The 15,192-nt window shown below is 42.4% G+C and overlaps 1 protein-coding gene across 1 annotated transcript; it reads left to right on the forward strand.

The window, feature by feature from the left end:
* Nucleotides 1-6: 6 nt before the first annotated feature.
* LOC128030947 (KAT8 regulatory NSL complex subunit 1-like) lies at nucleotides 7-10,715 on the forward strand. Its single transcript, XM_052619048.1, has 10 exons — nucleotides 7-112; nucleotides 2,626-2,791; nucleotides 4,455-4,637; nucleotides 5,877-6,044; nucleotides 6,164-6,303; nucleotides 6,386-6,504; nucleotides 6,611-6,668; nucleotides 7,450-7,562; nucleotides 8,048-8,291; nucleotides 8,563-10,715. Exons 2-10 carry the CDS (start codon nucleotides 2,680-2,682, stop codon nucleotides 8,767-8,769), a joined length of 1,344 nt encoding a protein of 447 aa, XP_052475008.1. The 5' UTR covers nucleotides 7-112; nucleotides 2,626-2,679; the 3' UTR covers nucleotides 8,770-10,715.
* Nucleotides 10,716-15,192: the final 4,477 nt, after the last annotated feature.

Genomic DNA, 15,192 nt, shown 5'->3' on the forward strand with positions numbered 1-15,192 from the left:
GGCTTCTCCTGCACCAGACAGCACATGCGTGGCAGCCCGCACGCGTCCACTGCTGTCGTGCAGGAAACGCAGAGTCCTCCGGCCCGGCTCGCTCACCAGTCTCAATCGCAAGGTAAGGAGAATCATGTTCCTTCTCAAGAGCTTGGTGTAGCTTTGAGCACAAAGGGCTGTTAACACTGAGTACGAGATAAATGCTTCACATATATTTGCACTTCACAAATTTAGATGTGTTAGAACACCTTTAGTATTTGAAAAAATAAATAAAGCTAGACAAAGGTTTTGCACTACACCTGGACCATACTAGGTTTGAATGTGCTCTTGTGATTTGAAAGTCTACAGAAAGCAGAAAAGCATACAGCCTCAGTAATATCCTTGTAATGGTTTCCATGGGAGTTCGATGGATTATTCATATAATATTTAAACGTTTCTGAACTTGGACATTTTCGTTAATGGTTGATGTTTAATTTATAGAATCAGGGTTTCGGTTCGGAGGTTTTTCTGTGTGAAATAGTAACCAAGTAGCACAGAAACGTTTATAATTCATCACCTCATGGCTGGTTGGGACGTGTTGTAACAGTCCATGTCTAACCGGCAGCTGCCCTCTGAATCATGGAACAGTATCTGACATGATCATAAGATGGATACAAAGTCTCAGCACTTCTTCTACAGATCTGGTTGCTCTCTGAACCGCCTTTAAAACTCGATTCCTCCCATAACACAGGCCCACTGTGAGCGAGAATGCGCAGGCATGTGCCAAAACAATAAGCGCAACCCCTGTCGAGCTCAGCTCCATTACAAATAACAGCGCTTGTATTGTCATTCAGAGACAACGCTCTTGAAATGTAATGAGAAATGTCATCAATGTTCCACTCTCACTGCCAGTTATAAACTACCTGCTAACCGAAGTATTGTTCAATCCTAAATTTATAGCCGGCACTCCAGATGAACACTGCCCCAGTAAAAGGCAGAAGCTTTTCAGATTTCCACCGTTGTGTTTGAACACGGACTGATAGAAGCATACAGCTTGCTTATTAGCTGGATCTTTGTGTTTTCTGCTTTATTAAAAGTGACTGCATGTTTTTTGTTGTTAATTTTAAATGTGTTAAGCAATTAGATTTTCTTTTCTTTCTTTCTTTTTTGCTTGTTATATGATATTTTATCCCATTAATTGCATCAAAAACTACACTTGTATTGCATTGCATGGACTACTTTTTATATTTACAGATTGATTGAACATTGTCATTAAAAACTTGGCAGAATTTGCATTTCATTACAAAACCTGATCAGATCTGTATTTCCAGGTGTTTTCTGGGTGATTGCAGAGAAGATAGTCCATGCTCTAATGTGAAGCGCTCTAATGTGAAGCGGTTGTTTTTTTGTTTTTTGTTTTTGAATAAGTACTAGGGTACCTCATGCAAAACTGGGTCAGGATCCATGTGTGGTCATCTGCTGCAGAGATTTGTGTGAGAGCATCAGGTTGGAAGGGTTAATTCAAGTAAACGTAGACAAAGGGAAAGGCTGATCACTGCCAGATCTAAATTTTGGATGCTGGTGCTCCAGAGATTTCATTCACAAAAAGCATATTTGATGATGATCCATGCATGCTGTTTATTAATGTATTTTATTTTTTCCCACAAGGAGAAATATTCAAGTCTTTTTTTTACCTAGTACAATACTTCTCTTTATATACATGTGTGTATATATAAAATATTTAGACCTTGCTTGTTTATTTGATGTTAAGCCTTTTCTGCAAAACTCTCTCTGATTCACATGTCATGCTGCCAAGGTTAGTGCTGGGATTGCTGCTGGACACAGAATGGCAATGTGCAGTGTGTTCACAAATCTTTAGTGTCTTAAGTACACTATTCAGAATTAAGGCTCCAAAACATTTAGAAAAAAATGATTAATTGATGTCCAAAATATGCTAAATCATTCCTGAAAAATGTTTACAGAAAAGTTTTGGTGTCCGTAAATATTTCTGTTTGTTTGTATCTATTGATACACTTATGGGTTGCACTTTATTTTACAGTGCGTGTACTAACATGTACTTAGTGTACTTGCAGTGTATTTATCTAAGAAAGTTCTGGTAAAACAAGGTAACTACATGGGGTAGGGTTAGGTTTAGGGGTAGCTTCAGGGTTATTACCTAGTTATTACATAGTTATTGTAATTACTATAATAAGTACATAGTATGAGGAACATGAGGAACAGGACTGTAAAATAAAGTGCTACCCACTTATGTGTTGATCAATTATTACATAAACCACTCTATAGAAGCTTAAAAAAAGGCTCTATATAACGATTTAATGCATTCACATTAATCAGTGTGCTATATGTTTGTTGCAGTATTATTGTTTGTTAATGTTAGTTAATAAAAATACTACTTCATCCTCATCTTAACGTTGAAAACAGCATTTATAAAAAAAAAAAAGTGTTCAGTTGCTTATGTCCTTTCTCCATAAAGTATTTATTTCTTAAAGAAAAAAAGTGTACATTGTGATCAGTTCTTTTCTGTAGTTATCTATCAGTTCATGGCTGATATGTAAAAAAAAAAAAAAAAAAAAAAAAGTCATACCACTTAATTTATTCACCATTCATAAAACTGGACTAACTTCTCTCTGTCAGGCTCCGAGGTCCGTGGCTCCTCGCTGTGGCTGTGAGCTGAACGCTCAGTGTGTGATGTGCAGTGGACGTGCTCTCCCTCCTGCAGACACCCAACACCAGCTCCCCCTACTGGACCGACTGGCACAGTTTGACCCATGCGTTCACCCCATCCTCTCCTTTACAGACGGTGAGGACACGCCCCAGTCCTTTAATTGTTAGTGTTTTCATTTACGTAGAGTGACAGTATCAAGAGCCGGTTATACTTCACTTTCCTCTCCGTCTCTTGAACAGCCTTGTCTGCCTTGAGTTCAATATATGCACAGTACCACCTAGTAGACTCCTCCTGTCAACATTCACCTCGCGTCTTTGTTATTGTACGTGGAGCATCCGTGTTTTTACCAAAATCGGGATCCATGTGGACAGTGTGTGCGGATGTCCATGTACAGTTCTGATGACGGAAGCAGCATCACACAGACCGTTGGGGAACGCAGATGGCCCTTGTATACTTTGGGCTAAGCTCTATCTATCCATGCTGATCATTTCCTACAGATTGCCTCAAGGATGAGGACTTTTAATAAGTTTTTCTTTTTACTGCATAACAGTTTGGTGTTAATTTAAGTGTTAATTATTCTGGATCTGGTTATTGCACCTCCTAAAATAACCTGCAGGCTGATGTGGGTTTGGGGCAGGTCATAAGTGCTGGGGTCTCAGAACTGTTTTTGCATTTCATGTCTGTGAGAATTCAGTAACAGTCCTTCCCTGCATTGGATTGGATTAGCTGATCAAGCATTCGTCTGCCTGACCTTTGCAGTGATAACAAGCAGAGCAATCTGACTCTGAGCATGCCAGTAGCAGCTAGCTTTGTCAGACTAGCTAAGAGAGAGAGAGACGTATTTTCCCTCGGTAATATGAACCTGTCGTCCCCTCTAATCTGGCATCTGTTGTACAAATGAATGATGGGCGTAGAAGAGGCAGGTGACACCATGGGTGAAACTAGAGTAGATGGAGGGAAAAAAGGAAGAGGAACCTTAGCACAATGAATACTAGAGTTAAGCTCTGATGCCTTCTGCTGGAGAATTGACTCATTACACCGTGTACTGATTTAGAGGTTTGCAGATCATTAGGTCAGTCGCTATTTGCATTAGTAAAGCTGAAAAGTCCTTTTGAATGAGCGTTATGTACAATGATGTTGGGTTTGATTCTGAGAAAATGCACATAATTGTCATACACATTTTAATGTATACCTTTAAGTAACTTTTTTTTTTTTTTACAATGTCCTTTTTACATGTTACATATATGCAGAGTAACATGCAATAACCCAAAATATTATAGTAAGGATATTTATATTACTCAGTGCTTAAATTTATAATTATGCTTTAACAAGAGCACCTTAAAGTTCAGCCTTATTAGTCATTATTTGTAATCATTATTTAAAGCACTTTGAATTGTGTAAGAAATGTGATATATAAATAAACTTGTCTTGCCTTATGGAATAATGTTTTCCTTAAATACATTGTAAATCAGTTTGGATGCCAGTTAGTTGAACCTTTCCTGATCCCCTTTCACCCTTTTCCCACATAATTACATGACCTCTTACTGCTATTTCTGGCCCATCTGCAAAAATGGTGTCAGCAACAACAAAAAAATCCCTTGGAAGTCTTAAAGTCATCTTGAATCTGTTCACAACCAGTTTTACTTTCACTATCTGATGTTTCTCAAATCGAAACGAGATATTCAACAAGAAACCAGTTCCGTTGGACTTGTCTATCAGGAATCAAAAAATGAGTGGGGTTGATGTCGGCCAAAGCAAATCTGTTTCAGATGATAATCTCTGTCGTCTTCTCTCTCAGATGTGATGATGAATCTCCACATGCAGCGTGTGCTGAAGGGACACTGGCAGAATCGTCCTCTTGAGAAGATCAGGCCCATCAAGAAGATCTCGCTCAAGCATAAGTTGTGTTTGAGTAGCCGTGTCTCAGACCTGTCATCCAAAGACAAACACAAGCTCGCCAACTCTCTCCTCTCCACAGTCCGTAAGTGTGAAAACTACAACTAAAGGGCTTTATTAAAAATTGAAAATAGGCCATTAAGGCAGCTGGAGATAAACCTGTGTGCCCCACATGATCAGAATGACTGTATCGTGCATGCTAACATCTAGGCTAGTCTACAAAGTAGTGTATTAATCCCCTGCTTCATCAGCATCTGAAATGTCAGGAGCTGAGTTTTCTCTAATGGAGGCAAATTCTCACACCCTTAGGACAGTCTAAATATGAACGCCCCTGTGCGCTGTTAAAGTGACCAGTGAGTGTCTGGCTGTCATTAGCTGCTCTCTACCAGACACTCGTTGCAGTGACTCAGCAGTTATTTCTGGCGTCATAGAAGTCCAGCCACAGTTGCCGACACTATTTCTTTCTTTCATATTCCATGTGTGAATTATTGAACTCTGATGTATTGTAGAGTTGAGTCACATGTAATATAAAGAAATTACTATAATAGGTAGTTCTGTATAATTTAGTCCAATTTATTGATAGATTTTGCCAATACAATAATGTATTTGTTTTGCAAAAACATTTAGCAGATGTTCAAGAATAATATTGCAAAAGTATGAACATTATGTAAAATAAAGGATAATATTAAAAATGAAAAAGATCGAATTAACACGTGTGAAATAACCTTAAAAATAAACGTAAAGATTAAAATGAATAACAGTGAGGATTTAAATGAAGTTAAAAATAAAGGGAAAATAAAATAATGTAATTCATTGTACATAAATGATGTAAAATAAGCCAAGACAAAGTATACGGAGTATCTGGCAAAGAATGAAAAGCATTAAAACTAAAAATTTAATAAAGTAAATGGGGGAAATGGCCAGAATGATAAGTTGAACACGACACACAAATGAAGGAAAAAATCTTAAAGATTAAAATGGAAAACCGTACAGATTAAGAGGTTAAAATTGGCTAGGTTGCATTATTGACACACTATTTAATGCTGTTCAGTTGCTCTGTTACAATCTTTATTTTTAAAAGCACTGAAATAAATAAAGGTGACTTGACTAGAAATAAACTTTAAATTAATAAACAAAAATTATGTAATCAAAGACAAAGGATGCAGAGTAACTGAAACACAAATGTAAAACGGATAACGGTAATGATTAAAAAATTATTTATAAATAAATGTAAAAAAAAAAAAAAAAAAAGCTTTTTTTAATATACAGCCAAAAAAAGTTTTATCTTCATCCATTTCATCTTCCTGTTTGCTATTTCTCTCAGGTTTGTCGCATCATAAGGTGCGCTCAGAGAAGGTCTCTCAGCAGCAGTTAGACATCCCAATCAGTGCCATTAAACATGAGTCTCGCCAGCATTTCCGCCAGAGAAGTTCTTTTGACAGGAGTCACGGCCGCAAGAGACCTCGTGAACCCTCGCTGGACTGTACAGAGAGTATGTTGATCATTCTTTTCATTTTTCTCATTCCTGCTTTTATTGGTTTCAGTCATCTCTCTCTAAATCACCATTGAGTTCAGTCCTGTAACTCAGCACTGTCTTTGATTTGTCTATAGATGCTCCAAAGTCGAATATGGACATGGGGAGTCCATGTCCATCTCTGTCCGCTCTAAACACGCCCACCCACAGCCCCCTGATGAGACAGCCATCAATCTCCGAGACCTCCACACTCCTTCACCTCAACAGCAGTGCTGCCGTAAGATGCTCTTCAAAGCCTTCCGAGTCTGTTTGTGTAGACGTGAGAATGAGTTACTTAGATCTGTATGTGACCCTTTCAGACTATTCGCCGACGGAGAGGAGAGAGCCCCTTTGACATCAATAACATCGTCATCCCCATGTCTGTGGCCGCCACCACCCGAGTGGAGAAACTACAGTATAAAGAGATTCTTACCCCGAGGTCAGAGACACAAACTGTCTTTCCATACCCTTGTTCATTTGCCTTATATATTCAAAGATTTGTTCTTTACTTAATATATATGTTGCCCTTTGCTTTTTCATTGTAGTTGGCGAGAAGTGGACATTTTTGCAAAACCAATATCTGAAGAGGATGATGCAGTGGAGGTACGGCCATGTAGTTGGTCACCCAACAGTTACTGTAGGCTGTTTCAAGCCTGTAAGCTGCCTACCTATACAAGCTTGTAAAACAATGATGCCCCAAAATGCTTTCTTGGTAGGCAGCTCAGTAGGTTTTGAACTAAAAATGGCTTCCAATATGATAAAAATTTAGACAATCGAAAACCCATTCAGTATTATATGTATTATTATGTTTCCCATGTAAATGAACTCTCTGTGACTGGGCAATGTTATGGTCATGTATAACCACTTGAAGATGATCACCTATGCATTTTGGGTCGAATACAATCTCCTCTGTTTTCTTTGTATGTAATATTAACTCATTTTATCACACCAGTCAACAAACCGGCTTATTTCTGACTGGTAGATGGTGCTAATATTGTCGTAAACACTGTAAACTTAATTTGGCCCTGCCATCTGAATATTTCAATAGTTTTGTGAATGCATACATAAGTATTCATTTGTAAAATAAATAATAATGAAGAGAAAAAAAAGGTGCACTGACACAGCCTTGTGGAACACCTGTACTAATGATCTTTTGATGCGAAAGACAATTACTTACTTAAACACAAGTATTAGTTCTATCAGTTCAAAAAGAAAAGTACCACTTAATGATTAATGGGTTTACATACAGCCACAGTGATTCTGTAATTTGTGATTTGGCTTGTTAATGTTTAATTTTAGGACTCCCTTGTCATTTTTTTTTAATTGCCTGCACCCCTGAATACTGCCCGGTGTATGTTTTAATAATCTTCTCCCATTCTCTCAGATTGAGGATCTCTCTGATGTCACATTCTCTCAGCTTCACTTTCCGTATGAAGGGCAGGAGCGTTCTCGCTGGAGTTGGAGTGCCAGCAGCATCGCAAAGAGAAGGGGCAGCAGGTGGGGGAACACAACTTGTACTTCTTTTCTTTGCCCTTTTTAGGAACAATTGCAATTTAACAACTTTGCGTCTGTCTGAATGTAGCTGACCTTTGTGTTTTGTACTTCATGATGGCAAATGAGTTAAGTTTTAAACAGGAGAGAAGAATTGCAGTGAAAAACAACTCCAGGCTGTTCACTTTACCTCAACAGTACAATGAGAACTTACTGAAGCAAAAAGCTTTACAATGACGTCATCTCAGACACACAAAGAATGATTCCTGTTCCAAACCGTAATAGGTTTTGATTAGTTTAGCTGTCGTTGGATTCTGTGTTGCATTCATATTTCAGTTAAACTCCACCAAAGTTTGTTTGGAGGCGGTCTGAGACCCACCTTCTCTTGTTTGGTGTGCACCAAAGTTCAGATGCCAGTTTACACTTATTCACCGCATTCATACCAGAGTCTGAACACACATGATGAGAAGGGGTGATCGTTTTCTCCACAGGTCATACAAGTCTGTGGACGGACGGACCACCCCCTTGCTGTGTGGCACACCGCAGCCCTCATCTCCAGAGACGGCACATTTCCAGGTGCTGAATGAGTACTACTCGGTGGCATCTCCATCCAGCCCTGTCAGTCCAGAGATGCTGATGCTGTCTGGCTTTCACACGCCCGGCTCAAGAGACTCCCAACGGCTGCTGTCCAACGAGGACACGCGCTGCTCCACCCCAGATACCTATGAGGAAATGGTAGGCACCATCGATCAGTTTCCTAGAATTTTTTTTTAGTGTTTCAGGTGAAGCTAGAGGCTTTATTGTACGTTCACAGTCACATGTGCTCAGTTGTACTGAAGTGCACTTACTACAGGGACTGTCCCACTGGTCAAGCCAAGGTGGAATTAGGAAACAAAGAAACTTCCGGTTACCAGACAGATTATTTTTGCCATTTTGGTGCATTTGTCTTATGTGTGCAGATATTTACTTAGTGTGTCTCTGTTTTTGTCCCCTATGGGCTCCCCAGCCGGTACAGCCATGGGAATGCCGGACATTTCCGCTGGATGTGGATCCACAGCAGGAGAGCGAAATCCATCAGAGTCCAGCTGGCGAGAAACCCTGTAGGACCATTCGACGGGTGTCCGGGTGCAGGTCGTCCAAGTCGGAGTCTGACACTGGGCCTTCATCACCTCTTGGCGATGACTGCACCAAGCCCAAACCTACTCACCAATGAAGCCTAGACTGCCCACCCACCAGCTTTCAGAAACTCCTGAAACAGCAGCGACATAGATGAAAAATGAATAAATAAAAAAATGAATGAAAGTCCCTGTTGTTTGATATTCAAACATCAGTAAATTCTTTCACGGTTTTTAGTGAATTGTATGGAGATATATATTAAGACCTGTTTTAATTCAGTCTTGCTTTTGGGTCACTGAAGTATTTAAAAAAAAAAAAAAAAAAAAAGAAAGAAAGAAATTAGCTTGAGGGCTAAACCGAAATAAGAAGCTCAGAAACGTATCGTATATCGCTGAAGAGCACTTCCCCCTTAGCATGCTGTTGTACTGAGGGGCTCAGCTTGCATTGTGTGTGGTATCTTTCAGATTTTTTCAATATCCCACATAAAATTAACCGTTCAGCCTTTAAGTTTATACTGGAGTGATAAAAACATTGAACTAAAGCCAATAATAATGATTAATTGAGACTTCTGAGAAGGTCCAGATGCCTGTCTTTGTTTTATCTGTGTGAAAGCACTTCATTTCTCGACACATTCCCTGCTTCTTATTTTAACAGACAACCTTCCCCGTATTTGATGCCTGGGAATTGCATAAATTCCAATATCTGGACTGATTTGTCCCATGTTCTCGTGAATAATGTGGTTTGTCTGTGCCCCACTTCTGTCAAAGTGACGTGGAGAGAACAGGTGCCTTCATCGCAGCCAGAAAACGAAAGTGATGTGTTGCTCTCATGTGCTTTTTACATGCCTCCGTTAGATTAGAGCAGGAAATTGGTGTCTTGCACGACAGATGTCCGTAACCTTACAATCAGCACCTGAATTAACATGCGCTGGACGCTAACATTTGAGACTAGATTCCACTCGCTGCAGCTCTGTAACTTATCACTGTGTAAACAGTGTAATTTCTCGTGTGGGTGTGAATTTTGAAGCGCTTGACATTGCTGTGCATGATCAGGTTAGTCCAGAATCACTCCAATATAAACTGAAATGTGCTGCCACTTGTTTTGTTTTATTTTTTGACTTGGCTCCAACCCCAAGAGCTCTTCCAATCTGCAATACCTACAGACATCGTTGAATCCCATAACTTTATGTTTGAGTAATAATGTTAACTGGAGTGCTTGATAGGAAAGGCTCTTCAGTTGCATAGATCCGTTTTTCCAGCAAATGAGGAACGATTTCTGTTAGTTCCCCGGTCAGTGAGTCAGTGCTTGCAACTCCCTCCTGTTATTTTTAACTAATACGAATGTACTAGTATAATAGCGGACACCAGTTACTTAAGATTTTTATAAGTAGCTTCTCTGTATCCGTCGTCATACGTTTCTAGCTATTGTAGCCATTTGTTCTCGTTTAAGGGGTGTCATGTAAACCAGAAATCCTTAATATATTCCTTTTCACTGGAGTGTAACAGCGTTCGTAGTGTCAGAAAAATCTCATCTGTTGAGGTTGTGTGGCAAATCATAAGGGGACCTTCCAAGACTGTCCCATTTCCTGCTGAGAAACCCGCCGCCCCTTTTATTCTTAACATCATTAATTATGGTTTAATGTCTCTCTGTCTCTGTGGGGGTCTGTGTACTTATCAGGCAAATGTACCATAAGGTTTGACTAGCTTTCAAAAGCCAATATTGTATCGTGTGAGTTATTTTCATACTTTGAATTTCCAATGTGGTGAATGAGGGTTGGGTGAGTCTGGTATATCCTTTAGCATGTAATAGTTTGTACAAAACAACAACAGAAAGTTTATTTTGTACATACCTTGTTTGATTCTTTACTGTGTTTGATGTTCAGGCTCTAGCTGTCCTGATTGTCTAGGGAGAAGACACATGAGAATATTTAACACTTTCTTTATGGAGAAACAACATGAGAAAAAAATAAGTTTATGGATAATTGGCCAATCTGACAGACAGGCAACGTTTGTGCTTCTCAAATTAAAATTGAATTATATTGTACTCAAATGTCTTCTGTCTTTCTATTGTTCTAGAAACTGTTTCAATCTGGTTCATATATGATAATCATTACGGAGATTCTGCTTGGATCCGTAAGGATTTTGGATTGCACCTTGCATTTCTTTAGCTTTTATATACATTTGAGGTTTTTATATAATGTGATACCTCGAGAAACCCAATACAATTGTTCACACAAATGTTAAAGGTGAGTGCAGAAAGGTTACTCATTTATCTGAACTGTAATGACGAAAAATAAATGTCCACTCCGGAAAATCTACCAGAAACCATGTGAAAGAAAGCTAAAAGACCACAATTGATAGATTCGAAAAGTATTCTTTTAGTAAATTGGAAAGGCACAGCTATTTTACAGTATTTATACTGACGCCAGCATGTTACCAAATGCATAAAATAGTCCTCTTCGCCGTTAACCGTCATTTACCCCGTTCGTCTTGTCGTGATCTGAACTTGAGGCGACTGGCTCCATGCAAATTAAAACTGCGTTCATTTGGCTCCTGATTTAGTCATGTGAGTGTTCATGATTTTATACAGGTTTTTTCAATAGGTATTATTTTACACGTAAAACATGTAAAAAAAAAAAAAAAAAAAAAAAAGAAGAAAGTTACATTGTACCTTTAAGGATATCATCTCGGTTACGTATGTAACCTTGGTTCCCTGAATAGGGAACGAGATGCTGCGGTGACGTCACCACGTATGGGAACACCTCTGGTGTGACGAATGTCTGAAGCCCTATACCATCCCGCCAATCCTATTGGCCAAATGGCGCATAGCACCACCCTACGCATGCGCACGCATGATATACCTGGGTGCAGCGCGCCATTTCGCTCAGATTTCATGACTGAAGATGAAGAGTTATCAAGGTACGGAACGGCCAGAACCGCAGCATCTCGTTCCCTATTCAGGGAACCAAGGTTACATACGTAACCGAGATGTTCCCTATCATAGGTCACTTCGATGCTGCGGTGACGTCACCACGTATGGGAACGATATACCAAAACGCCTGACGTACCTGATAACTGAGATCCGAGGAAGCATCTGCTCAAGCGGAGAGAACCCGGGAGCCAGGGGCCATCCTCACATCCAGACTGTAGGACTTGATAAAAGTGCTCGGTGAGGACCATCCTGCCGCAGCACAGATATCATCCATAGAAGAGCCACTGAGAAAAGCTTGAGAAGAAGCTACAGCCCGAGTGGAATGAGCCTTAATCCCTAAGGGCGAAGCGAGTCCGCGCGCCTCATAGGCCAAAGAAATTGCCTCCACCAGCCAATGGGACATGCGCTGCTTTGTAACTGCATGGCCCTTACTTTTATGTCCAAAGCAGACAAACAGCTGGTCAGATTCACGCCAAGGGGCTGTACGATCCACATAAGTCTTTAAAGCTCTCACAGGGCAAAGACTTAGATCTCCTGACCCAGCCTCAGCAGGTGAAAAAGCTTCCAGAACCACTTGTGAAAGCGAAAAGGGTTAGATGCGACCTTAGGAACATAGTTAGGCCTGGGCCGCAGCAGCACCTTCACAGAGCCCGGTGCGAATTCCATGCATGAAGGTGAAACAGAAAGAGCCTGTAAATCCCCAACTCTCTTGAGGGAGGATAAAGCCATGAGAAGAAGTGTCTTCAGTGTCAGGAATTTATCCGATACGGTCTCCAAGGGCTCAAACGGATGCCCTGATAAACCTAACAACACAATGGATAAATCCCATGAAGGAACTCGCACAGGGCGGAAAGGCCTCAGCCGTCGCGCACCCTGTATGAAACGAGAAACTAATGGATGATGCCCCACAGAGGCACCGCCTATGTATTCGTGGTAAGCTGAAATGGCTGCCACGTAAACCTTTAAAGTGGCTGGTGTAACGCCATCCGAGAAACGCTCCTGGAGGAACTCCAGCACTGAAGCCACTGGGCAGTAAACTGGATCCACATTATGATTGCCACACCAGGCTGTAAACAGTCTCCACTTGAAAGCATATAAGCGTCTCGTAGAAGCTGCTCTAGAATTCAATATAGTCTCAGTAGTTTCAACAGAAAGACCGGGACATACTAATGCACTCTGCTCAATGGCCACGCCCACAGTTTCCACAGATCTGGCCTCGGGTGCCAAATCAGCCCCTGTGCTTGTGATAATAAATCCTGTCTGAGGGGAATCTCCCACGGAGAGCCCGCTAGCAGACTGATCAGATCCGCAAACCACGGCTGCGTGTGCCAACGCGGAGCCACCAGAAGCAGCTGTTCCACTCTGTCCCGCCGTATTCTGCATAATACCGCTGGGATCAAACGAATCGGAGGAAAAGCATACAGACTGGTCCTGGGCCAGCTGTGAGCTAACGCATCCACGCCCAGGGGCGATGGGGAGCGTAGGGAGAACCATAGCGGGCAATGCGTAGTCATGCTCGACGCGAATAAATCCACTTTCGCTTTGCCGAATATCCGCCATAAAAGATCCACCGTCTGGGGGTGTAATCGCCATTCTCCCTGTTCCAGAGCCTGTCTGGATAGCAGGTCCGCTCCGAAATTCAATCGTCCGGGGACATGAATGGCCCGGATCGACAGAAACTTGTCCCGAGACCACAGAAGAACACGCCTCGCCAGCCTGCACAGGGGGCGAGAGCGCAATCCTCCTTGATGGTTCAGATAAGACACAACCGCTGTGTTGTCTGATCTGAGCAGCACATGACGGCCGATCAGCAGATCCGCGAAATACTGGAGAGCCAGAAAAACTGCCAGTAATTCCAGTCTGTTTATGTGCCAGCCGCGCTGAGCCGCTGTCCACACTCCGTGGGCTGGTCTCCCTCGACACACAGCTCCCCAACCAGTCAAAGACGCGTCCGTCGTGACAGTCTCTCGGAAAGCATACATTCCCAGTCGAACTCCTGACAGGAGAAATTCGGTTGACATCCAAAATTTTAGCGACATCACACACCGCCGTGTCACCGAAATCGTGCGATGCGGGAGACAACGGGGTGAAATATTCCGCCTTTTCGTCCACCACTGAAAGGGGCGCATTTGAAGCAATCCCAGACGAATCACGGGGGATGCTGCTGCCATTAGACCCAAGAGCCTGAGGCACAATCTCACTGTCACCGTGCGACCCGCTTTGAAGTGCCGCACGCATGACGCAATCGACTGAGCGCGCGGGAGAGAAAGCTTCGCTGTCATCGCGCGAGAGTCCAGATCTATTCCCAGAAAAGTTATCCGTTGAGAGGGAGTTAAAACACTTTTCTTGAAATTTGTTCGTAAGCCCAGGCTGTTTAAATGATTCAGCACAAGATCTCGGTGAGAGTGTGCTTGAGTCCGCGATTGCGCTAGCACCAGCCAATCGTCCAAATAATTCAACACACTAACGCCCTGGAGCCGCAACGGGGCCAGAGCTGCGTCCATGCATTTTGAGAAAGTACGGGGCGCTAAAGCCAAGCCAAAGGGAAGAACGCGGTACTGATACGCTTTGCCCTCTAAAGCGAATCTGAGGAACTTCCTGTGTCTCTTGACGATCTGAATATGGAAATACGTATCCTTCAGATCGATCGTAATAAACCAATCGCTTGGTCGGATCTGAGACAGAATAGATTTCACCGTCAACATCTTGAATTTGCTCGGTCTGAGTGCAAGATTCAGACGGCGTAAATCCAGAATGGGCCGTAACCCGCCGTCTTTTTTTCGGTACCACGAAATAACGGCTGTAAAAACCTGTCTCCATCTGAGAGGTGTGTACTTCTTCTATAGCCCCTTTGCTCAGCAGAGCTGACATTTCCTGTCGCAGCACCGCCATTTCCGTAGACTTCACCGTAGTGGAAAGAATTCCGCGGAAAGGAGGCGGGCCTTTCCGAAACTGAATGGTGTATCCGTGACAAACCGTGCGTAACACCCATTGAGAAATGCCGGGCAAGCGTTCCCACGCGGCCCGAAACAATATTAGCGGTTTCAAAACTTCCGCTCCCTGCAACGCCGTCATACGCGTTAAAACGACCGGACACGAAAAACCCGTGGTGTTCGTGCACCGGGGAAGCGTATGCGCCAGAGTCGTTGCGTTCCGTTGAGTATAATCCTGAAACGTGTCCACGGCAGGAATTAGGCCAACAGATGGAACATCGGGCTCTGCCGCTAGCGAAAAAGCGGCGGCTGTGCGAGCCGTCATAAACGGGCCGTTTGTGCAGGGTCCTTGAGTCGTCCCTCGAACTCCGAAAGCAGGATTGCGCAGAGTGTCTGAGGGAGCGTCTATTATTACAGCTCGATCCAATGTTGCTCGAGGCGCTGTTTGCGGCGAGACGATCAATGTTTGAGCATGGGGACTGCAATGAGAGTGTAGGATGCGCGAAAGCGGTCCGACAGCGCTCTCTAGCGGAGGGCACATTCCCTGGCAAGCAGCAAAAAGATCAGGAGCTGCTATTTGGCACCCGAGAACGAGAGGCTTTAGCCGTCGAGGTCAGGTTCAATCGCTTACGTTGACGCTGGTGCGCCGGAGGAAA

Source organism: Carassius gibelio, chromosome A16 (genome assembly GCF_023724105.1).
Source record: "Carassius gibelio isolate Cgi1373 ecotype wild population from Czech Republic chromosome A16, carGib1.2-hapl.c, whole genome shotgun sequence".
Taxonomy (NCBI): Eukaryota; Metazoa; Chordata; class Actinopteri; order Cypriniformes; family Cyprinidae; genus Carassius; species Carassius gibelio.

Bases quoted from the DNA above. Each gene is read 5' to 3' on its own strand.
- LOC128030947 (XM_052619048.1), top strand. From the start codon at position 2,680: ATGTGCAGTGGACGTGCTCTCCCTCCTGCAGACACCCAACACCAGCTC. The intron at 4,638-5,876 runs GTAAGTGTGAAA...TATTTCTCTCAG, and splicing joins CTCTCTCCTCTCCACAGTCC to GTTTGTCGCATCATAAGGTG. The intron at 7,563-8,047 runs GTGGGGGAACAC...TTTTCTCCACAG, and splicing joins GCAAAGAGAAGGGGCAGCAG to GTCATACAAGTCTGTGGACG.